This window comes from Canis lupus, chromosome 8 (genome assembly GCF_048164855.1).
Source record: "Canis lupus baileyi chromosome 8, mCanLup2.hap1, whole genome shotgun sequence".
Classification (NCBI taxonomy): Eukaryota; Metazoa; Chordata; class Mammalia; order Carnivora; family Canidae; genus Canis; species Canis lupus.
Genome location: NC_132845.1, coordinates 44,119,937 through 44,144,617, shown reverse-complemented (window position 1 = coordinate 44,144,617; position 24,681 = coordinate 44,119,937). Strand labels below are relative to the sequence as shown.

At 55.2% G+C, this 24,681-nt stretch overlaps 1 protein-coding gene across 1 annotated transcript; it reads left to right on the top strand.

Moving 5' to 3' along the window:
* Positions 1 to 1,673: 1,673 nt before the first annotated feature.
* On the top strand, positions 1,674 to 17,492 carry TMEM114 (transmembrane protein 114). The gene is made up of 4 exons (XM_072835722.1): positions 1,674 to 1,895; positions 2,142 to 2,222; positions 12,729 to 12,866; positions 14,113 to 17,492. The coding sequence occupies exons 1-4, from the start codon at positions 1,676 to 1,678 to the stop codon at positions 14,343 to 14,345; spliced, it is 672 nt and encodes a 223-aa protein (XP_072691823.1). The 5' UTR covers positions 1,674 to 1,675; the 3' UTR covers positions 14,346 to 17,492.
* Positions 17,493 to 24,681: the final 7,189 nt, after the last annotated feature.

Genomic DNA, 24,681 nt, shown 5'->3' with positions numbered 1-24,681 from the left:
CTCCCTATACTCTGTGCTCCATGCTAAAGCCAGTATGGAGAGTGACATTTTGGGAAGTGTAAATTAAAGTTTCACCTTTCTGCTCAAACCTATTCAGTGGCTTCTACTAGAATCCAAATGCTTTATCACGACCTCAAGACCGACAGGACCCGGCCCCTACTCGTACCCCGATCTCATTTCCCTCTACTTGCTCCTTTCTTGCTATGTTCTAGCCTGATTACTCTTCTTTTGGCTTTTCTAGAATATACCAAACCTTTCATGTAAGTCATCCCCTAGGAATGAAATGCCTTTTCATCCTTTATGTCTCAGCATCCATGTCGTTTCCTGGATTCCAAATCCAAACAATCTCCTCCTGTTACTTTCTCTCATGGCACCCTGTCCAAAGGACACTTTGTTTAATGATTCTCTGTCCAATTAATCAAATTTTGAGTCTTGGCACAATGTTTCTTTACAAATGTGTCGCAAGGGTGCTGAAGGTCCCAAAGAGCGTCATCTCCAGCACCTAGAATCCTCATCATGGACACCTGTGTGTCATGCAAATATAATTGTTTTCTCTCTGTGTCCTGCTTTGAAAAGGCTGAGAAGCCCACACTATGCACTTCCTAATGGCAGGGGCCGTGTTTGCGTTGCTCATGCCTATATTCTCTACACAAGCTGTAGTGTCTGGCACATAGTAGGCACTGAAGAAGTATTTCTTGAAGGAATGGAAGGTCTTACGATGGTGAAGAAGGTGGTGAGATGGATAAGGATGATGGTGATGATGACGACGGTGATGGTGATAATGGTGATGATGGTGATGCTAGTGATGATGATGACGGCAGTTGTGGAGATGATGATGGTGATGCTAGTGACGATGATGATGGCAGTGGTGGAGATCTCTACCAAAGAGGTAGTAGAGGTGATAGACTCCGAGCACTGGGCCTAGCCCATGGCTTTAAAGAACTTTCATGAAAATCCCATCTGCCTTTTGCCTCTGTAGTCAACCTAGAAATATCAACTGCAGGTGGATTTTGGAGGAAGGGTAATTGGAGATGGAGGAAGAGGGGTGCTGAAGATTAAACCCCAGGTGGGGCTGTCAGAGCGCAAGGCCCCACTGTCTCGCTCCCCCAGGCTGCGGGAAGGTGCTGTCCAGCAGCACAGCCCGCACAACTCCAGCCCCCTCTGGGTGCTGGGCTCCAGGAGGAGGGGCGCAGGCCACACTCCGCGGGGGAGGGGGAGCCTTGGAAGGGCGGGGCTGGATGGGGGAGTCTAGGTGGTGTGGGGAGAGCAGCCAGGGGGGAGGTTCAGGGCGGCAAGGGAGAGGCAGGGCAGGCTGGGTCCCTGCCGGGCAGGGAGCGGGGAGCGGCTCCGGGAAAGCAGTGAGGCCATCCGAGGGTGGAGAGTCTGGGACAGGTTGGGGGTGGGGATGGAGGGCTGCAGGACCAGGTAGAGGTGCATGGGGAGGGATGAGTGCTCAGATGGGGATCTGAAGGCGGAGGTGCAAGTCTGAGGTCGCAGGTAGGGGGTCGGAGAGCGGCGGTGGCTTGGGCGCGGGGGAGCGGTTCGGGAGGAGCGCGTGCAGGTCTGAGGGCGCAGGTGAGGGTCTGAGGGCGGAGCCAGCGCGGGAGGGAGGGCTGGAGGCCGGAGGCCCGGGCAGCCTGGTGCGGAGGCTCTGGAGGAGGAGCTGCGCTGCGCCATGCGGGTGCACCTGGGCATGCTGGCGGGCGCGGCGGCGCTGGCCGGGGCGCTCAGCTTCGTGCTCCTGGCGGCCGCCATCGGCACGGACTTCTGGTACATCATTGACACCGAGCGGCTGGAGCGGGGCGGCCCGGGGGCGCGGGGCCGGGCGGGGGCCGCCAACCGCAGCCAGCTCGAACCCCTCAGCTCGCACTCCGGCCTCTGGCGCACCTGCCGCGGTAAGGGGCGCGCGGGCCCCCTGCGCGCCCGCCTGCACCTGTTGCTGGGCTCGCGGCCCTGCCCCGGAGCCCCAGAGCACAAAACGGGGCGGGGTGGGGGGGCCTGGGCCCTGGGCCGGGGGGGAGGAGGGCTTCGGAGCTGCTCGGGTCCCCGCGCGCGCGCCCCGCCCTCCCGGGGTGGATGGAGTCCCCGGGCTGGGGTCCCACCTCCAGGCCCGCACCCACCGGTTCTTCCGCCCCATCCAGTCCAGAGCCCGTGTGTGCCGCTGATGAACCCCTTCTGGCAGGAGAACGTGACCGTCAGCGACTCCAGCCGGCAACTTCTCAGTGAGTCCGGGAGGGTGGGGATCGCAGGAGGATCCCGGGTCTGGACACGTTTTGGAGCGCTTCTCCCAGGAGCAGGGCCCTGCCGGGCGGGGGGGGGGGGGGGGGGGGGGCAGGGAGGAGGGAGTGGAGATGGAGGCAGCTGCCAAGCCTCTCTTTGCACCCCGCCTTACCTACCTATCCTGGAGTGCGGTTTTGGATTCATTCAACAAACGTTGATCGCAGGCTCTGTATGCATCGGGCACCGGGCTGATGATGAAGACCCAGGTCGTGCCCTCCCTCCAGGAGCTCACAGACTAGCTGTGGAGACAGATGTGGAAATGTGCAGTCACGTTTCAGAGTGACGAGCAGTGTGAGGGAGTGAGGAGGGGGGTCGGAAGAGATGCCTAAACCAGCCTGCAGAGCTGAATGCTGAAAAGAGAGGAGGTCTGAGCCCGCAGACCCGAAGGCACACCCCGTGTCAGCCTGATTTGTATCCTCAGGGCCTAGCAGGAGCACCTGGCAGCAGCAGGGATGCCATAAATGGAATGATTCAAGAAAGGCAATCTGGGGCAGAGGGCAGCCCCTTCCCCGGGGCCACCCTGTCTGTCCTGTTCTGGGCTGATTCCCAAGTGCCTAGCACAGTGCTTGGAACTTAGCTTCTAGCTATCAACATCATGTCAAGTGGCTCCCCAAATTCCTATAAACTTAGCAGTTGGCTCTCTTGAGCGGATACCATCCACCTGCTACACCACTGCGTAAGGTCCCAGGGCAGGAGAGGTCCCCGAGGCACTTGACCTATGCGGGAGCCGAGGGAGGGTGGATGTGCCATGAACTCTGTCCTCAGCCCCAAGCTGACTGCAATCAATGTGGGTTGTTCTCAGAGCATGTTTCAAGAATAATGTAGAGTTCCTGCCCTAGACGTGAGGGAGACGGGTATCAGATACCTGCTCAGATCCTTCCCGGGCCCTCTGTGATCATACAACAGGCACTCTTAACCTCTGAGACTCACTTCCCACGTCTATTAAAATGAAATGTCAAAACTACGAGGGGGGTGTGCTCAGAATTCCATAAACCAGTTGGCTGAAAAGATTGACCTCACCTGGGACCTCACACAGTGCCTGGTTGTTGTGGGATCTCTGTGTTGCATGAAAGTGGAGACTAACCAGGGAGCCAGAGCTGCTAAGGTAAAAAATACACATAGTAGGTGCTCGATAAACACTAGCCTTTACTGTTCCTTCCGGTCTCTGTTAGATGCGGTCCCATCTCTGGAGCACTGACCCTTTGCTGGTCTGGGTGCTGGCATTTAGCATCCTTGTCACATCTATGGGTAAACCGGATGACTAAGTATAGTTGGCATTTGTTTGGCTTCTTTGTGAAACTTAATAATGCTGGCGACCTTGTGTGTGCCAGGATTTTGAGAAACACATCCAGAGTCTGTTCTCACCCGTTCAGTTTCAGAACCAGGTCTAAGCCCGAGCTTCACCGCCAAGTAGGCGTGCGGCCGGGGATGCGTTCCTATGTCTCCCTGAGCATCAGTTCCCTTAAGGGCAAAGTGAGGGTATTTGTCACTTTTCTTCATAAGAATATGGCGAGGATGGAATGGGAGGCGTATTTAAAGAGCTCCAGTGGTGCCTGGCCTCTGTAAGTGCGCCTGGAGTGGGAGCTGCTATTATTACCGTGATATCATCCAAGAAAGAGAGCGGACTGCCCCTTCAGACCGCATGCTCCCCGCACACCACCCCCAGAGGGAGACTTTTCTCAGAATCTCTTTATCCCCGGAATGAATTTTGAATCTTGTCCAAGCTCTTTTATTATGTGAAGACGTTTTATTCCTTTGAGGACCTGCCGGTGGGGTCACACAGCAGAGAGGACAGTTGTCAAAGCAGCATGTTCTCCGAGCCAGCCTCCTAGACAAATCCCAGTGGGGGTGTTTGGGGAGGAACTCTTTTCCTGCAAGAAACCCCAAGCAGCGCCCACTAAAAATCCGTCTTGCTTGGATGTTTTTGTCTCCCAGATTAGCTCTGAGGATGTTACGGGTTTGATTCCTTGGCCAGGGACTGGAATTATTTCTGGTGGAGGAGGAGAGAGTCATCAAATTCAGCACCCTGTTGAAAAAAGAGCCACGATCTAGAAACAACCAGGCTAGCTGTATCAGCCAGGGGTCCTGTGGTAGAACGCAAATCATCCCTGTTTAAACAGGAAAAAGGAATTCCCAGTCCAAATAACTGAAAAATTCAAGTGTGCTGGGATCCAGAGAATGAAACTCAATTTCTTTCTTCTCCTCTCTGGGCTTCGCCTTTATTTGGGTCTTGTTTTCAATAAACCCTCTCCAGTCTTAGCCACTCAAGCAGGAGGAGGCTCTCTCCTTCCCAAAAGTCTGCAGATCTTCCAGGTAGACTTCTCGTTTGACCAGATTGGATCACATTCCCAGGGCTGAGCCAATCCTTGATGTGCTGATGCACCAGGCTGAGATGTGCCACTTGTGACAAGGGGTAGGAGTAGGGACAGTCCCATCAGAGATAAGAGCTCACATCTAACCAGCTGTGTGGCTTCTGGGCCATCCTCTGCTTTCATTAACAGGGTGCTCTGAGATGAAATGAGAGCACATAAAAAAAAAGCACCTAGCAGAGGTGCACTGTGCATAGTAGGAGCTCAGTTAATGTCAATTAAGTCATAACACCTCCCTGAGCCTCAGGCTTTTCATCTGTAAAATGGAGCTAACTGCTGGAGACTCGGTTATTTGCTTAGTACATATGTATTTCACTCAGCACTGGGCATAGAACATGACAGGGCAGGTGTGGTGCCTGCCCACGCAGAGCGTAGGAATGAATGAATAAATAAGCGTACACTTGGTTCAAATAGCAGGAAGTGTAGCAAAGGGAATGACATAGGGTCACAGAAGGAAGGGTGGCGGAGGCAGCTTTCAATGGAGCAGTTGAAGGGCAGTAAGAGGAGCAGTCGATGTTTATGGGACAGTCCCTGCATGCCAGACGCTGTCCTGGGTGCTTTACATCTATCAGCTCGCCCAGTCTTCACGACAATCTCATGAGGCAGGAACTGTTCTCCCCTTTACTTTTCAAATGAGGGAACGGAAGCACAGGGAAGTTGGGTAAGTTACCAACGCTTGCACAATAATGGGTAGACCTGCGATGTGGATCCAGGCAGTTTGTACCCTGTAAGGAGGCTGCTACATGCAGTAAAATTCCAGTGTAATGTGGGTGTGCTAAGACCGAGGCTATGGCAGGCCAGAAGAGAAGCTCCTCACCTGTTTCCTGGGTTCAGAGTCCCCCGTCCTACGCTGCCTCTTCCAACTGGGCATCAGAGATCTGAATTACAAGGAGTAATAGCAGTAGCAGAGGTGAGCGGTAGGATGGAGGGTGGGGTGATCCAGAGACAGCACAGAAAGTGCTTCTACCTGCAATACCTGGGGTCCTCCCCATGCCTTACTTCAGCTGCATCTGCTAAGAGCCAGGAAGATGGCCAGACTGACCATTTTAAGCTAAGGACACCAGACCCGGAGAGGTCAAATGCCTGGCCCAACACAGCATGGTTGTAGCAGAAGCCTGACCGAGGGTCAGAGGCCTGGCCTGCTTGTCCTCTGAGGAGGTTAGGTTGGAAAATCACAAGATTGGGTCTCTGGGCCTCTCTTGGGTCCCCAGCTGTTTGCAGAGAAATGAAAGGAAAATGAAAACCGGCCCTCTCATGATGCCTGGTGCAGACTTGAGAGAGGAGATGGTGGGGGATGGAAGCAAAGGGATTGGGGACATAATGGGATCCAGAGGCTGAGTCCAGGAGGAAAGTCTCGCTGTGATTTATACACAGCTGTGTGGTGGGGCGGGGGGGTGAAGGGGGGCAGAGGCCACCTGGGGTCTCAGCATCTCTTGGGGTACCTGTTGAAAGCCAGGTACATGCTTTAAACAAAGAAACAAACAAAATTCATATCCAAGGGACCCGAGGTTTCTAGGCCATGTTGTAACAGTGGCGAATAAGCTACAGCCTCAGCGCTCATGGGTGGAAATATGGCTAAGCGTCTGCGTGTGGTATGTCTGTCCTTTGGAAGATCATGTAGTCTGTAAAGAGAATATAGTAATGCGGATAAAAGATCAAGAAATGCCATGGGATGAGAAAAGGAAGTTTACAGAGCCTTACGGGCAAGATGATGCTGTGGGTGCTCAGACACGTTCTCTTTCCAGATGTTAAAGTGTGACCGGGGGTGCCCTTTGGAATTAGAGCAACAGGTAGAAACATAGGAAAATAAGTAACTATGTGGAAAAAAGGCAAGAGGTCCGCTATGGGGAGGAGGGGACGAAGGAGGAGTTGAGTGGGGGCTGCGTGGGTCTTGGTTTGGTCTTTCCTAGGAAGGATGCTATCATGTAAGGCAAGCCCAGGGAGGCCTGCCCTGGCGGCTGGACTTCTCCTTTGCATGGCCGGTGGAACTAGCCTTGAGCCCTGCCCGCCTCTCCAGCTGTGGGAGCTGGGACATCCTTCAGGAACACCTGTGCCCACGCCTTCTCATCTCTCTGATCCTAAGCTGAGATCTCTCCGCACCCCGAGAGCCTTCCCTAATTCCCAGGCTGGGTTAAATGTCCCTTGTCCACCATCCTGCCACCCCTTGGTCAACCTCTTTGGCTGTTCCATCCCTGCTCTGACACTTGACGGCTGGCTGTACCTTTGCGGGCACCTGACCTCTCAGTACCTCGAACCTCACTTTTCTCATCTGTGAAATGGGCATTATCAGAATTCTTACCTGGTAAAGCCCAAGGTGGCTGGAGGACGAGAAAGAAACAGTTACTCTCACATTTGGTGCTCGTAGCAGTGTGGCAAAAATCAGGGCCTGTGGGCCAATGGGCAGGGGAGGCAACAGTGACAGGTCCTTGGGAGGCAATGACATTCCCTCTGCAAAAGGTGGAGTTGGGATTTGTTTTTGCTTTTTTTTTTTAAAGATTTTATTTATTCATGATAGAGAGAGAGAGAGAGAGAGGCAGAGACACAGGCAGAGGGAGAAGCAGGCTCCCTGCAGGGAGCCCAATGTGGGACTCAATCCCAGGTCTGCAGGATTAGGCCCTGGGCCAAAGGCAGGTGCTAAACCGCTGAGCCACCCAGGGATCCCCGGAGTCGGGATTTGAACTGAGGTCTTTGCTTGGAGTAGTGTCCTGCTTTTATCCGTATCACAGCAATGCATTTTGGAGCGCCCAAAGGGAACGAAGACGCAGCCCCTGTTCTCCAAAGAACTGTGTTCTGGTCACTACAGATTCAAGAACAAAGACTTGCAGAAATGTAACGATTGACTTCCTTACCAGGCACGACAGGACTGGATACCTCTGAGCCCTTCCGGGGGTCTCCAGGCCACACCGACGAGGCTTGCACATAAAGACAGTGTGACATTTCCCCCTTTGGGACCTGGCTCCTGAGATTTCCCCCCCTCGTCAGCGCCTCTGATGTCTCTGCAGAAAGCTCTGTCTCCGCTTTCTTTAAGAGCACCGCTAACCACCCCATGGCTTCCTGGCCTCGCTGGCATTGGGGAACTGGAAGCCTGGTTTTCCCATTGAGCAGTTCTTCTTTTTCTTTTCTTTTTTTTTAATTAAAACAATTTTTTTTCATTGAGCACCTCTTTGAACAGTTTGATGACCAGATAGTCACAGTCATCTTTTCCCTGGCATGAACATCTTTGCTTCTTTCTGGATTTGCTCTTCCCTTTGCTTGCAACAAAGCGTCTTTTTTTTGGGGGGGGGCAACAAAGTATTTTTGAATTGAAAGGCTTTTTGCCCTTGGGCACGTGTTTGCCCTCATGAAAAAATGGCCTGTCTACCTTTATTATTATCAATTTTATGTCGTAATCTTGGCTGCTCTCTGTTGAGCTCCTCCTGTAAACACTGTAGTGAATTAGAAGGTGTTATTCCCCCCCCTCAAAAAAAAAAAAGATTTGTCCACATCCTAACCCCTGGTACTTGAGGATGTGACTTTATTTGAAAAAAGGGTTCTTGCAGATGTAATTAAGTTCAGGATTTTGAGAAGAGATCATCTTGGATTACCCGGGTGGGCCCTGAGTTCTATGTCAAGGGTCCTTACAAGTAAAGGAGAATCACAGAGGAGAGAAGAGCTCACGTGAAGATGGGGACAGAGACTGGGAAAGCACAGCCTCCAGCCAGGTGGTGGCAGGGATGGCCAGCACCCTTGGGAGGCTGCAGGAAGCAGGGAAGGACTCTCCCCTGGAGCCTCTGGTGGGGCGTGTGGTCCTGGGACACCTTGATTTTGGATTTGTGGCCTCCAGGACTATAGGAGCATATGTTCCTGTAGGAGACACAAGATTTGTGCTAATTCGTGATGCAGCCCAAGGAAATCAAAGCGATCACTTTATTCAAAGAAGTGCCCCCCACTGCCTGCCTACCCCATTTTTCTGCATCATCACGCTTACTTCCTTCGTGACACATCACAGCCCGCGACTTTGCTTCCCTGCTCTTCTGTCTCCTGCCCTAGACCCCGATCTCCAAGGCGGGGCATGGGGCGGGGTGGGGGGGGCGGGCAGGGACCTTGTCCCCTGTGGTGTCAGCAAGCTCTGCAGCAGCGCGTGGCCTGCACTAGGGGCCCATCGTGTTTCCAAATGAGATGGGGTTGGAAGTGGATACATTCCTAAGGAGAATGGGACTCAGAATCAATCTTCATTTCCCACGTCTGCGGCCCTGAAAATAACAAAGACTGAGGCGCTCGGGTGTGCACGCACACACACGCAGACACACCCCACGAGAAGCTAAGCCAAACTTCAGCAGGAGATTTTACAGCTCTCACACGGGAGGCCTGTTCTTACCCAGACATTTAATTGAACATGTACGTCAAGTCGGCTTGCGGCACGTCTGGGGAACTCACACGGGGCGCCGCCAGGGCCGTGCCGGCGCCAGGAAACCTCATTAATTTCTAAAAGAGAAATGACTTCACTTTCCAGCCACAGTCTGGAGGCAATGCCATACAGGGGGACACATCTTCCAGGGCTAGGTTTTCACACCAGCTATTGTGGTTTCTGGCCCAAGATTTTTCTGGAAGGAAGGAAAGAAAGAAGGAAGGAAGGAAAGAAGGAAGGAAGGAAGGAAGGAAGGAAGGAAAGAAGGAAGGAAGGAAGGAAGGAAGGAAGGAAGGAAGGAAGGAAGGAAGGAAGGAAGGAAGGAAGGAAGAAAGAGAGGGAGGGACAAGCATTGGGAGGGAGATTGGTCTTATCTCCTTGACTTGCCAAGGTTGGTGGCATTTGGAGGGTTGAGGACAAAGTGATCTGGTCACAGTGGGCTGGATTATTGTCTCCAGCATTGGTATTACTGGTAGGGTGATGACCTATCTAGAGCTTACTCTATGGGACGTGGGACCTACATTTATGCTTTTCCACGTCGCCCCATCATCACGCACACTGCCTTTTTTTTTTTTTAAAGATTTTATGTGTGTATTCATGAGAGATGCAGAGAGAGAGGCAGAGACACAGGCAGAGGGAGAAGCAGGCTCCATGCCAGGAGCCTGATGCGGGACTCGATCCCAGGACCCCGGGATCACGCCTGGAGCCGAAGGTAGATGCTCCACTGTTGAGCCCTCCGGGTGCTCCACGGGCACATCGTCCTTATGGTAATACTGTGAGCCCCCTAGTATTGCCTCCTTTTCACAGATGTGGAAATGGGGTTTCAGCCGAATGAAGAGACATGGCCGTGGCCCCAGAGTCAGAGCCTTTATTCGCACGCAGAGTACCTGGCTCCGAAGTCTGAAAGTCCGTGGTTTGAACCACTGTGGGGTCCTCTCTCAAGCTTCTTGGTTTCTTTCTCATTTCTTGGAAACTGCCATCATGTCTTGCCTTCGGGAAACACCGTCTAGCTCTTACTTAATTAACGAGGTCGACAAATACCTGTTGGGCACACTCACCATCTCCTGAGAGCTCTCCTGGAAACTCAGGGATGCGATCGTACAAGAGGAACCTGGACAAGGAACCCACAGCTTAATGGGAGACACAGAAGATGCCCTCCAACAGATGCCCGGATAGGGCGACTGGGGAGCCTGGGGAGGGGGCACTGAGCAGACCATGGATGTGGGTGTGAGGAAAGACTTCGGGAAGAAATGAGCTTAGCATGCTCTGCAGAGCAAGACAAAGTATTTCTTTTTATTTTTTTCTTTTCTTATAAAATATTTTATTTATTTATTCATGAGAGACACACAGAGAGAGGCAGAGACACAGGCAGAGGGAGAAGCAGGCTCCATGCAGGGACCCTGATGCAGGACTCAATCCCAGGATCCCAGGATCATGACCTGAGCTGAAGGCAGGCACTAAACCACTGAGCCCTCCAGGGGCCCCAAAGTATTTATTTTTCATGCCTATTTTGCTGCCGTAAGGATAGAAAGAGGCTTAGTACCCAGCTCACGGTAAATGATCAATAAATATTTGGTAAACGAATGGCCGGTGAAGAAGAACTTAGCGATTATTTCCCTTTCTGCTTTGGCTGCCAGGAAGCTCAGAGCCAAGATGATGGCAAATGTTTAGACTTGGGGATCCCAAGACCCCAGATTTCTTCCATCCCCCGCTCACCGCACCTGACTCACCTTTTCCTGCTTTCTGCATTGTGTCACAGTCCTGGGGGTCAGAAGTTGAAGAGGCAGGGGTCTGCAGGGCTGGTCCTCCGCGAGGCTCCGAGGGAGAATCTGGTCCCTGCCTTCCCGGCCTCAGGTGGTGGTGGCCGTCCCCAGAAGCCCTGGGCGTGGAGCCGGTGGCTCAATCTCTGCACCCCCCTTCACTTCGTCTTCTCCATGGTCTCAGCTGCTTCCTCCCAGGGCACTTGCCATTGGATGGGGGCCCCCCTCGGATCCAGATGATCTCACCCGGAGGCCCCTCATTCATTGCATCTGCAAAGACTCTCGTCCCAGATCAGGTCATCTGTGGAGCTTCCTGCTGGACACGAGCTTGGGAGCCCCCTCTGCGTCCCCGGCACCCCTCTGCCATCTACTCCCAGCAGAGAAGTCTTGAGAAAGAGAAGTGACACTGTGGGATTCTCTGGCCCCGGGCTGCGGGGTGCGGGGACCTCCTTCGTTTAGACGGAAGTTCTCAATCTCGGCCGTGCTGTGCTGTTAGCTCGCTGCCTTCCCCTGCACCTCCCGTCGCCCTCTGCACGCGGCCCCCACCTGCGGCAGGGTGCTTGCATCCCACTGGGCACATCACCCGGACTCTGCACCTGCTCCTCCCTCGCCTGCCCCCACCCCCCCGCCCTTCCTGCCCTCCCTCCCCTGAGGCTTGCTTGCACATCACTTCCTCACTGGCCCGGCCCCTTGTGTGCCGTGGTCACTGCCCTCCCCAGCCACTGTCACCGCCTCTCAACTCTGTCACTATGGGTCGATTCACTGCTTGACCCTACTCACTAGAGCGCCAGCCTCTGGAGGGCAGGGGTCGGGGTGTGTTTGCCCTGGAACTCGCCAGGCCGAGAACAGTGCTTGGCACCGAGTGTGCGCACCGTAAACACGCTGAGTGAATATGTGGATGAACGTGGCATTACCTGCCATGAGGATGCACGCGTGTGCAACCCAGAGCGTGCGCATGTGAACCAGAGCGCGTGTGTACGACCCAGAGCACACATGAGAGGCCCAGAGTGCATGCGTGTGAACCAGGGCGCGTGTGTGTGAATCAGAGCGCACGTGAGAGACCCAGATTGCGCGTGTACAACCCAGAGTGCACGTTTGCGACCCAGAGCGCGTGTGTATGACCCAGAGCGTGTGTGAGTGACCCAGAGCCCGCGTATGCGACCCAGAGCGCGGGTGTGTGAACCAGAGCATGCTCGTGTGAACCAGAGTGCGTGTGTCTGAATTAGAGCGCTTGTGAGAGACCCAGAGAGCCTGTGAGTGACCCAGAACCTGGCGCACATGACTTTCAACAACGGTTGTCCCTTTTAAAAATGATTCTTTTTAAATTATTGGAGTCCAGTCGACATACAATGTTACCTCGTTAGTTTCAGGGGCGCAGCGCGGGGATTGGCCAGTTCCCCACGTGACCCGGTGCCATCCTAACAGGTGTATTCACCACCTGTCATTCCGGTACTAGTGTTTTGACGGTATTCCCCATGCTGCACTTTTCATCCCTGTGACTTATTTATTTTATACCCGGAAGTACGTGCGTCTTACCCCCTTTATTTCACCCCCCCCACTCCCTCTGATCTGGCAAATGCCAGTTTATTCTCCATATTTAAGAGTCTTTTCGTTTGTTGGCTTATTTGTTTTGTTTTCTGGATTCCGCCTATGAGTGAAATCATACGATACGCATCTTTCTCTGTCCTGCTTATTTCACTTATGTAATGGGATATTATTCGGCTGTGAAAAAGAGTGAGACCTTGTTGTTGGTGACATGTTGTTTCATCATCATCATCATCATCATCATCATCAGACATGGTAGTAACCATGACGTTCATTTTTTTTTCTCCCAGCATCTGGGGGTTGGCCCATAGGCGGGGCTCAGGAGTGTTTGTTGATTGACTGAAAGATGGTAATGCTCCTCTGCCTGCTGTCGTCCTCTCTTCTAAGCCATGCACGGGACGTTTGTGATTCTGCTGCCGCTCAGCCTGATCCTGATGGTTTTTGGGGGGATGACGGGGTTTCTGAGCTTCCTCCTCCGAGTCTCTGTTCTCCTCCTGCTCACAGGGACCCTCTTCTTCTTTGGAGGTAGGTGCCTCCCCCACCCCAGCTGCATGGACTGTGGGGGCCCCAGAGGGGCTGCACATGGCTCCTCAGCCAGGGAGGGGCGGGCGTCTTCTCTGGGGCTCGGTTTCCTCTTCTGCGACATCACAGCGGGAAAGGAGGACGGCGTCCCTGGGTCTGTGGTTCCAAGAGAGAAGCAGAGGGTGGGAGCAGGTCCCAAGGATTGTTTTCCTGGTTTCACAGATGGCCCTACAGCTCCCGCTTGAGGGCTGCCGGCTGGCAGGACACCCTCGCTCTCTCATGCCCCCTGCCCTTCTGACGCATCTTGCTTTGCTTGATTGTTGATTGATGAAAAGCCAGGCAATGCCTGGGTTAATCCGGTTGGGAATCCAGCACACGGCCGGTGTCCTCAGGCCTCCCTCCTTCCTGTGGGCTTGAAATCGTCCCTCCTTAAAATCAGGACAAGAACAGAGGTGATGCACACACTTGGGATCCATGGAGGAAAAAAAAATACAAAAGAATGTCTGGAGGTGACAATATTGTGAGGCTCAGATGCCCTCCAGGCACCCACTACTGTTATTGACGTTGGCGTTAATGCTTCACCCAGGGACGAATTCTCGAAACCACTCAGCCCAGTTGGCCTTTCTGCGGTGGCAGGAAGTCTAATCCACGCTGTGCCCTGGGGGAGCCTCAAGCCAGGCTACCGACACTCATTCTGTGGCAGGCACCCCGGGAGGGCTGAGATGTTCATTTGCATTAATTTAATTTAAATTTCAATAGCCCCCCTCTGTGGCTGGCAGCTGTGGCCCAGGACTGCACGCTCTAACTCATTGTCATAGGGACCCACCACGTGCCAGTCCAGTGCCGGGTGCTGGCGAATCCAAGGTGAGCCCCCCTGGAGCTCACAGCCCATTGTGGGGGCGATGGACATTTATTTGCTAAGCGATTTCAAAAACAAACGCAAAATTGCAGTTCTGACCAGGACCATGATGGTGTGTGGTGCTGTGAAAGCCCAGGGGGATTCGACCTACTGGGAGAGGTCCCGGAATGGATGCATGAGCTGGGATGGGAGGATGGATAGGAGCGACAGGGGACTGGAGGGAAACAGAAGGGAAAGGAGGGTGCCCTGAGTAGGGGCAAAGGCCTTGTGGTAGGAGGAGCATGGCCACCTAGAGAGGTAGGTGGGGTGAGGCGAGGGGAGTAGGAGAGGGAGGAGGAGGAGGAAGCAGTGCCCCGGGGCTTTGATCTGCTCCCCTTGCCTCCCCTGCAGCCTTGGTGACCCTGGCAGGAATCAGCGTCTACATCGCGTACTCAGCTGCCGCCTTCCGGGAGGCGCTGTGTCTCCTGGAGGAGAAAGCCCTCCTGGACCAGGTGGACATCCGCTTCGGCTGGTCTCTGGCCCTGGGCTGGATCAGCTTCGTCGCCGAGCTGCTCACCGGGGCGGCCTTCGTGGCGGCGGCCCGTGTGCTCAGCCTGAGACAGAGGCAGAACCAGGCCATCTGAGCCCCACACCTGGGCCCGTGGGAGGCGGGGGGGCCCTGGGACCTGTCCCGTGGGCTGCGGCCTCCTCTTCCTCAGAGGCCCCTAGCAGTGGCGGCCCCTGGGGGTCCAACCCAAGAACCGCTGTGGACTGAGCCCCGGGCCTGGCTCTCACCATCGTGCCGTCCGTGCTCCCTGGTGTGGTGTGTCCATGTGTCCGTGCCCATGTGTGTCTGTGTGGGCTGGAGGAGCCTGCGGGAATGCGGACCCCACCTCACCTGAGATGACCAAACAGCCCCTTTATCATAACCAGAACTGTCTGGATTGCAGCCCCCTTGGGAGGGCTGGCTTCATTTCGGTCCTTGCTCCCACTCATGGTTCAGCTGCCCCGCTCTTTGTTAAGGACAAGGAAGACCAGAGAGGTTAGGCAAGCTGTAAAAAGGCGCACAGCGAGCTGGTGGTATCGTCCTTGCTCCAGGGACAGTGCTCAGTCGGTTACCAGAGCTTCCCTGAGGGGCTCAGCTCTGTGGGGGGTGGCTTGCACCTCGGACACTGGTCCTTAGGCTTCATGTGACCTGGAGCCCCTGCATGGGGCGCAGTGTGACATGGGTGGGGGGGCGAGAGCAGAAATCTGGGCTACTGACCAGCTGGGCGGTGCGAATGTCCCCCAGCCTCAGCTGGGTGCTTGCCCGGCCTGGCCACGGTCCCCAAGCGCCACAGGCCGGGCTTCCTCGGAGCGGTGACTTGGTGATCAGGGGTCGTCCTGGATGCGGGGGCCCCTCTGAGCTGCCCATCCACCTGGGGGGGCGGTGCTGCTCCCCTTCACGTGTCACTTTCGAGACCCCGGGGAGACCCCGGGCCAGCTCACAGCCTGAGGAAGAGCAGTCAGGTGCACAAGGAAGAATGACCAGCAGGCTCACCCCGAGAAGGAAGCACCGTCCGCAGACTCACAACTGGGAGGGAAGCACGTCCTCAAACACCCAGTGATCACCCCCGGACCTACTGTGGGACCCAAGCACCACCTGTCACCCCGAGTCACCTCATGCCATGTGATGGTGTTGACTGAGCCTGCTTCCCTGGCCTGAAGTCCGAGACCGGTGGGATTCAGATGTGCTGGGAAAGGATGAACAGGGTGGTCTGTGGGTCCCCCTGGAGCCCTGGAGGAAGGCCGACACCCACAGACGTCAGCTGGTTCTCAACACTCACTAGAATTTAAAAAATGTGCCCGGGGCCACATTAGGCCAGCAGAATCACAGTCTGGGGGGGTGGGGGCCGCTAAGCATTGCGAGTGGCCGCCACCGTTTGGTTTATCCCAGGGCACTTGAAGCTTTCAAGGGGAGCTTGTGAAAATGCAGGTTCTGATTCAGTAAGTGGGTGGGGGCGGGGGTGCAATTCTTTTTTTAAGATTTTATTTATTTATTTGAGAGAGAGAGAAAGAGAGAGAGAGCACAAGCAGGGGGAGCAGCAGAGGGAGAGGGAGCGGCAGACTCCCCTCTGGGCAGGGAGCCCCACGTGGGGCTCGATCCCAGGACCCCGGGATCACAACCTGAGCCGTAGGTAGATGTTCAGCCTACTGAGCCCCCCAGAGGCCCCAATTCTGCAACATCTAACAAGCTTCCAGGAAGGAGGTTTTGTAAAGTCGAGCTCTCTCTCACACACGCACACGCACACACGCACATGCACACGTCTTCTGTGCTGCCTGCAGCAGGGTATACTTAGGTTGCTTCTGCACCAGCAAAAAGGGTATGAAGCCTGTCATGGGCTGAGTCCCAAGGACCTATCCTGGTCCCTGTATAATGATGCGCCATCAGCTGTTGTGTGGCCTCAGTGGGTCGGGGACAGGGGTGCCCACCTCCTTGACCCTGGTGGCACTGAGCATTCTCCAGGGAAGCCTGGCTTCTTTTGGGCAAACGCCAGCCTGGGTGTGACATGGGCTTTTTTTCAGTGTACGTGGTGGGGGTGAGTCTAGGATCCGAAGTGAAAGATTCCCATGGAGCTCACCAACTAGGGGTTCAGGGGGTGCTCCTCAGGGACCGGTCGTATCCTTCCCTTCTGTCGTCCGGTGTTACCGGCGGGCACGGACGTGTCCAAAGTGGCTGCACATCTGCATCCCCTGGGGCAGCGCTCCTAACAGTACAGCGTGCCCAGACTCTGCGGGGTGGTGTCCAAGTCCACTGGTGAGTGCCAGCCCTGGGGCGCTCTGAGTCAGTGGGTCCAGGCGGGGCCCAGAATCCCCAGTTCCAACCAGCTCCCAGGTGACATGGGTGCTGCTGGTGTGGGGCCATCTTTCGTGTGGCATTGATCGGGGGCATTTTGTTGTCACCTTCCTGCATGTTAGAATCACCTGAGCATCTTTTAAAAACCCGGATGCCCAGGCCGAGTCCATGCTCTGGTGGTACCTAGGGGTGGAACAGCACTCCCAACACCATGATGTCACTGCACTCGCCACGACACTGTCACCCTTACCACGGCACCCCCTCCATCCCGACATTCACTGAGTCCTTTTTTTTTTTTAAGATTTTATTTATTTATCCATGAGACACACACACACACACACACACACACACACACACACACACACACAGAGGCAGAGACACAGGCAGAGGGAGAAGCAGGCTCCATGCAGGGAGCCCAACGTAGGACTCAATCCTGGGACCCCAGGATCAAGCCCTGGGCTGAAGGCGGCACTAAACCACTGAGCCACCCAGGTCACCCTCACTGAGTCCTTATTACTCTAGTGCACTACTCTGTCAATCAGTCGCTCAACAAACACTTGTTGAAGGTCCCGGCATGCTAGGAACCGGGGGCAGTGGCCCACCAGAACAAGCCTTCGCTCCCAGAGCAGCCACATGTTGGAGGAGAGAGGCGTGCAAAACATATGGTGGTGGGGAGGACTATGGAGAGAAGCAAGGCAGGGTACAGATGGGGAAGCTGAGGCACAGGCAGGCTCAGCTAACGGGCCCGAGGGTACAAAGAGAGAAATGAGTGCAGCTGGGATGGGGATTCAGATCTGCCTGCTTCCAGGAGGATTTCCTTCCCGCGCCCACCGGCGACACCTGCACCACCCAGGCAGCGCCCTCTCTGCAGGTGGGTTCCTGACGTTGTTGCTGCTTCCTGTGTGTCTGGTCTGGAAAAGTGCAGACCGAGCGGATTGCTCACAAGACCCCACGGGGACGGGGCAGGGGGTGGGGGGGAGGGGGAGCGAGCCGAATTCCAGAATCAGTTGTGCAAAATGGGCAGAGAAATGAACATTTTCGCAAAGTGAGGGCAGCCATGGTAGTGAGAGCGCGGTCTTTGCTGCCACCTGCTGTCAGGTGGGGGATTGCGTCAGAGGCAGGACCTGAGTCTCTTAAAAAAGATTTTATTTATTTACTCATGAGAGACAGCAAAAGAGAGAGAGACAGACAGACAGAGACAGACAGAGACACAGGCAGAGAGAGAAGCGGGTTCCCTGCAGGGAGCCCGATGTGGGACTCGATCCCAGGACCCCGGGATCACACCCTGAGCCGAAGGCAGTCAGACGCTCACCCACTGAGCCTCCCAGGAGTCCAAGGACCTGATTCTCAAACGCGTCCAAGGACATTGGTTTTCAGCGCTCTGGGTGCCCAGCAAGGCTCTGACTCCGCAGGCCGGGGCTCTCTGCTGGGGCGATTCGCATCCCCTCCCGGCCTGGGACGATGGCCATGTCTAAAGACGTGTGCAGTTGTCACGGCAGAGGCTGAGTGCTCCTGGCATTGGAGGGCAGAGGCCAGGGCTGCTGCTGAGCATCCTCCAGGCGGCCCCCACACCCAAGGATTACCTAGCCCCCCGTGCGAATCGTGCAGAGCTTGAAGAACCCTGCGAGGGGTGCAGAAACGAATTGTCATGAAAGAGAGCATGTGTGTATTCCGGTAACTAAAGGCAGAGCTGAAAATCATCACATTCGTTTGATAAACGTTCTATAAAACACTACAATGTGTCAAGAACTGTTCTAGGGCCTGGGGACACATGCGTGCAGATGCGTGACAAAATCCCTGCCCTTCCTAGTTTGCACAGAAGCGGGTGATACACACATCTGGTCCTACTGTTCAGGACACCTGCTGTTCCCCTACCTGGAATGTTCTCTCACCTGAGAGCGATGAGGCCTTCCCTGGCTCCGGAGCTAAAATTGCAAGCCCTTCACCCCCCCTTTCATGCTTTCTTGACCTGAGCACTCGCCCCTATGTGACATGCCCTGTGGTTTGTTCGTTCATTTTAATGATTTTAATTTTTTATTCGAAAGAGAGAGAGAGAGAGAGAGAGGGAGAGAGAGAGAGAGAGAGAGAGAGAGAGAGAGAGAGAGAGAACGAGCAGGGGAAGCTGCAGAGGGCAAGGGAGAAGCAGGCTCCGTGCTGAGCAGGGAGCCCGACGCAGGACTCGATCCCAGGACCCCGGGATCACGCCCTGAGCCGATGGCAGATGCTCACCAGCTGACCCCCCCGGGCACCCCGCGCTGTGTTGTGTCCGCCTGGCTCACCGTCTGTTTTCCCTGCTGGACGCCGTGCTCCACGCGAACCCGGGGAGTCGTCTCTCCCATTCCTGGCTGACTCCTGACACATATAAGAATCACTTTTTGGATAAATGTGCAAACCCCAGACTCTAGCCTCTGGTCTCTTCTCTGAGCAAATTTTCCACCCCATGCACACCCTGGGGCATGGGTCGGCTCTTTGTTCTGTTTGGAAATTCTAAGTATCAGGACTTGAGGGGGTGGTGTTGGGTGCTTTTTTTTTTTTTTTTGGCTAGCGGGTGAAGTCAGAGGCATTCATTCACTTCAATGGGAATTTATTAAGAGTCACCTATGTGCTAGACACTGATGCATTACGGTGGGGGGGGCGGGGGAAGGAAGCAGATCCCTTGGGGCCCCAGCCTAGAGCAGTCTTCATGTGACATGGGTGTGCAATGGTTATTTGAGAGAGGTAGGGAGGAAAGACAGAAGGCAGGCAGGGAGCAATGCAAGCATGGAAGGAGGGACGTTAACAATGAGACGGCTTCTTATAATGAACATTGACTGTGTCTGATTCTGTCTTTTTTTAAAAGGAGAGGGGGTGGCATGATTCCTCCTGCGGGGGGCGGGGGAGTGGATGGGGACCCTGCTGGATCCAGCCGGGATTCATAGCTGCAGGCAACAGACACAGATTTTGCCGGGGTCAGCACAAAAGGAGAGAAACGTTTCTGGGAGGTTGGGGAATAGGCTTGGGGTTATGCAGACAGGATGATGGCGCAGGTCATGCCGTCCGAGGGCTCTGCGGAGGGTACTCACGCTCAGTGCCACGGCTGAGCCCAGGTCTACGTGCTGTCCCCAGCACCGGATTTTGTGCCATTGGCTGTCATGGGGGTCCTGGTGTCCACCCCCCGCACCCCAACCGTGGCAGGTGGATCCAGTTGGATGAGCAGAGTCGTGTGCTCACCCCTAACCTGCAAGGGAAGCTGGGAAATTGAGGATCTAGGTCTTGGGTCACCCTGGTGAGATGCAGGTGCTCCCTGTGCCATGAATCATAGAATGGGTGTCCCCCCGGCCTGGGCGAGAGCACTGATTCTGGGCAGCCGCAGGCAATGACAAGCGTCCCCCAACAATGCCCCCCTGTCCTCGCCAAGCCTATCGGGGAAGGAGGAAGGGCCAGACCTTAAGTAACGCCATCGTGTAGCAGAGCTTGGTGGTGACTCCTTGGTGGCGGTGGAGAGAAAGATCCAGAGATGAGCTTGCATGCGGGGATCAGTGGAGGGCTGCATGAATTAGTCTTTTCTTTTTTTAAAATTTTATTTATTTATTCATGAAAGACACACAGAGAGAGGCAGAGACACAGGCAGAGGGAGAAGCAGGCTCCATGCAGGGAGCCCGATATAGGACTCGATCCCGGGACTTCGGGATCACGCCCTGAGCCAAAGGCAGACGCTCAACCACTGAGCCACGCAGGTGTCCCTGAATTAGTCTCAAAAAAAAAAAAAAAAGAAAGAAAAAGGAAAAGATTTTTTTTTTAATTTTTATTTATTTATGATAGTTACACAGAGAGAGAGAGAGAGGCAGAGACACAGGCAGAGGAAGAAGCAGGCTCCATGTGCCGGGAGCCCGATGTGGGATTCGATCCCGGGTCTCCAGGATCGCGCCCTGGGCCAAAGGCAGGCGCCAAACCGCTGCGCCACCCAGGGATCCCAGGAAAAGATTTTTTTCAAGTTTCTCGGGGGTGGAGACAGGCCAGATGGAAACCAAATCAATGAGCGGCTTTGTAGAACTTTGGGAATCTCTTCCCAGTAGAGTGGCTGTTGCCCCCCACAAGCCCAGTTGCCCCCCACATCGGGGGTCTCTGGGAGGTGTGTTCTCTTTCCTCGAGGAAGTGAAGAGAAGATGGAGTTTCCTGCATGTGGGGGCGGAGGGAAAGGGCGCAGGGGGTGCCCAGCAGGAGGGACGGGCTGGAGGCGGTGGGGAGGGAAGCCCTGGGCGTGCACCTGCACCGGGCAGGACCTGGGCGCGGGGTGCAGGAGGCCGTGTCTGGGAGGAAGGGGCCAGGCCGGGAGCCCCATCCCACAGTGGCCCCTCATCTCAGGGCCCACAGACAGCCAGTGGTGAGGGAGAAACTTTGCTTTCTCAAGCTCTGTGGCTTCCCTGGCCGCCGGGGGTCCTTGGGCCCTGCTGCCCATGGGGGTCCGTGGCCCCTGGGCCCCGCGGTGGCTCCCGCTGGTGCATGCGAGCGGGTTCACCTTCTGTGGCACACAGCTTGGCTGGGACATCAGGGCCAGGAGGACTCAGGGCGGGGAGGCCGGGGGTGGGGACAGGGGGTAGGGGGCAGCGCATGCGCCTGAGCTTCTCCTCCTCGCTGTCCCAGCTCCCCGGCGTGGCCCTGGGAGGTCCCCGTCTCCCTCTGGGCCTCAGTCTTCTTCTCTGTGAAGCAGGCCCCCTGTTCTCTGGGTTACGTGGACCAACCCCCTCCCAGCCTGCTTGGGATGCTGCGACCCCACAAAGGTCTCCCAAGACACCGGTCACACATCAGCCAACGAAGCAGGTCATCCTGAGGTCCTGGTGGAAAAGCAGTTGTGGGTGTTGAGTTTTGGGTCTGAAAAGCCCTATTTAGGGGAATGGCTAACAGCCCCCGTCGGGCTGTTCCAGTCCCCATTTCCTGGGGATGAGAGAGAAACCAGATTTTGTAAGAAACCAGATGTGCAGCTGGCAGATAAGGAAACAGGTGAGGACTGGGGAGAGGCAGGCTGGGGCTTAGGGCGGGGGGAAGCCTTGTGCCCCAGTGTCCCACCCACCCAGGGGGTGTGTGCTCATCACAGAGGGCAATGAGGAGTCACGCCGTCCCTATCTGACCTCCCTTCACCCATGTCAGATGGTCCCTGGATGTCTCCAGGAGGCGTTCCCTGTGCTCAGCTGGAAGTCACTGTCCTCCGTGCTGGTATAGGATGAGTCACCCCGCACGGCACCCACGCCTTTCTTTCCCGGGCTCTGGAGCACTTCAGAGTTTCCACAGCATGCGGCAGGTTCTCATCGGACCCTTGCCACTGTCCTGCGGGGAGGGGGCCGCCACCACTGTCCCCACTGATGGACAGAGCCTGCAGAAGCTCAGCGGGGCCAGGATGTGTCCAGAGTCATTGACTGGGGCATCACTCGGACCCAGGCCATGTGATCCTGTGTCCCCACCCACCATCTGTGGGGTCTAAGGAATCCCCGGTGGTGCCCCCTGACTGTGGTCCTGAGGCCCATGCTGCTGGGCCCGGGGGTGCCTGGCTTGGCGCTCACGCGGCTTGTCCATCAGCAGGTGCACACAATCCGCAGCATCACGGCCGCCGGGCGAAGGGGCCTCTCCCCGTGAGGACGACGCCGGGACTCTGTAAGAACACGGGCCTCTGTTCCATATTCATTCCTAGTCCCTCAATTAGGAATGCTTAATTTAATGCAATACTCGCAGCCCCAGAGGATGAACAACCATCTGATGACTAATAAAATATGCATGCATCGAGAGAGCTGGCTCCTGTCCCCTTCCGCCTCGTTCCTTCTTGGGGCTGGCTCCCCCTCCTCGGCACCCCCTGGGCCCTTGGGTCCTTGCTTGGAAGCTGCGGCCCTCAGGAACCCGAGGGGAGGCGAGCTGTTGGCTCCCCTGGAATTCCCGGAGCCAGACGCTGGTTTTTCTCCTCACCTAGGACTCGATCCCGATTCTGCACCATGGAACCAGCTCCTGTGGGACTGGGGTGGGATCACATTGCATCTGACCTTCACCTTTTACTCCAGAGGCCCCGGAGGTGATGCGCACACTCGGGGTGCCGTAGTGGCCTCCCTAAAAAGGAGGGGACTATTGTGAGTCCAAGCGTATGCTCCAAAAGATACATCGAAGTTATAATTCCAGTGCCTGTGAATGTGACCGTATTTGGAAAAAAGGTCTTTGCAGAGGGTGATTTGTTCCTCGAAAACAGGTTACGCTGGGTTAGGGTGGGCCCTAAGCCCAGCGACAGGCGTCTTTCTAAGAAGGCCACACGAAGACACAGAGATAAACAGAAGAGGCCAGGTGATGGACGGGGCAGGGACTGCAGGGACGTGGCCGCGAGCCACGGAACGCCTGGAGCCCCCAGAAACCACAGAGGCAAGCAGGAGCCTCCCCCAGGCCCTCCTGACACCCAGATTTCAAACTTCAGTCTTCTAGACTGGGAGAGGGTAGATTTCTGTAGGATTTTTTTAAAAAAGATTTTATTTCTTTTCTTTTTTTTTTTTTATAAAGTAGTTTAAAAAAATTTTTTTTAACTTATTTTTGATAGTCACACACACACACACAGAGAGAGAGGCAGAGACACAGGCAGAGAGAGAAGCAGGCTCCATGCACCGGGAGCCCTACGTGGGATTCGATCCCGGGTCTCCAGGATTGCGCCCTGGGCCAAAGGCAGACGCCAAACCGCTGCGCCACCCAGAGATCCTCTAAAGATTTTATTTCTATTTATTTGACAGAGAACAAGAAAGAAGTTAGCACAAGCAGAGGGAGTAGGGGAGGGAGAAGCAGACTCCCCGCCCAGCAGGGACCCTGATGCACGACTCTATCCCAGGACCCGGGATCATGACCTGCACCGAAGGTGGATGCTTCACTGACTGGGCCACCCAGGTACCCCTAAATTTCTGTAGTTTTAAGCTGCCCGGATTGTGGGGCTTCTTGACCTGGTGGTCCTGGGAGGTTCCTTCAGGGAGATTCACAGGGTCATTTGGAAGATCAGAGTAGTAGTAAGAGCTACACTGTCAAGTGCCTGCTGTCCTCAGAGTATGCTTTGTCATCTGCGGTCCCATCGGTATCCCGGCTGCTGTGGTCTCTTCCACAGCGAGGACACCGAGGCCTTGGGAGGGGAAATGGGGGCCCAAGCCTGGCCCCTGGGACAGGTGGGTCTGGGACCTGGAACTGAGGCTGGCCGGTCAGCACCTGTGTTCCTGAGCACCACGCCTGCCTGTCTTCCTCGTTCCCATGGCACAAGTCACCCCAAGCATGGCTAAAGCCAGCCTCCATCATTTGATCTCTCTTGGGGTGTCAGAGGGCCAGGAATTGGGGAAGGGCTCTGCTGGGCACTTTGGGTTCGTTCTCTCATGCAGTGGCTGGAGGCCACCCCCAGCTCTGGTTCCCAGGAGAGTCCCACAATCTATTTGAGTCCCTAGTGAGAAAGGAGGCTGGAGGGATGGACAAGGGCCTGCTGGTCGAAAGAGCCACAGAGAGGGGCCGAGGGGCCAATGGGGACATTCGTTTGTGTCTTTGTTTTTTTTTCCCCCAAAGATTTTATTTATGTATTCATGAAAGACAGAGAGAAAGAGAGGCTGAGACACAGGCAGAGGGAGAAGCAGGCTCCCTGCGGGGAGCCCAATGCAGGACTTGATCCCAGGACCCTAGGATCACAACTTGAGCCAAAGGCAGACACTCAACCGCTGAGCCACCCAGGCGTCCCTCCCCTAATTCTTCTATGTGTTCTCTTTCTGTCCTCTTTAAATGTCATGGAAGCACCTGCTTATATAAACAAGGCTACCATCAGCCTGTGTGGCACCAGCTCTGATGGTACCTTTATGTAAATTAGCAAAAGGTCTCCCCTCCAAGTAAGGGCCTGTGGCTTAGCAGGTGCAAGCAGACAGCATCCTTTTGCAAACTAGCCCTGCCCCAGGACACATAGTCTGGTGAGCGGGTGCAGTTTAGGATTCACCCTCACTTTGGCTGCTTGGAGGGGTGCCCTTGTGCAGTGCTCAACCTGCCCGACCATTTGTGGGTGCACCAAGGCATTCTTGAACAATGCGGGCATTATTGAAATAGGTATTATCATGCAAAATTCATGCCGATTATGAAATTATAGTTGGAGAAGTAGAGCCCAGGCACTTTGACTCTGGAGTTGT

What these genes read in the sequence shown, in the direction of transcription:
- TMEM114 (XM_072835722.1), top strand. Translation starts at nt 1,676, where the DNA reads ATGCGGGTGCACCTGGGCATGCTGGCGGGCGCGGCGGCGCTGGCCGGG. An exon ending in CCTCTGGCGCACCTGCCGCG is followed by an intron (nt 1,896 to 2,141) that starts GTAAGGGGCGCG and finishes CGCCCCATCCAG; the next exon opens with TCCAGAGCCCGTGTGTGCCG. An exon ending in CTCCAGCCGGCAACTTCTCA is followed by an intron (nt 2,223 to 12,728) that starts GTGAGTCCGGGA and finishes CTCTCTTCTAAG; the next exon opens with CCATGCACGGGACGTTTGTG.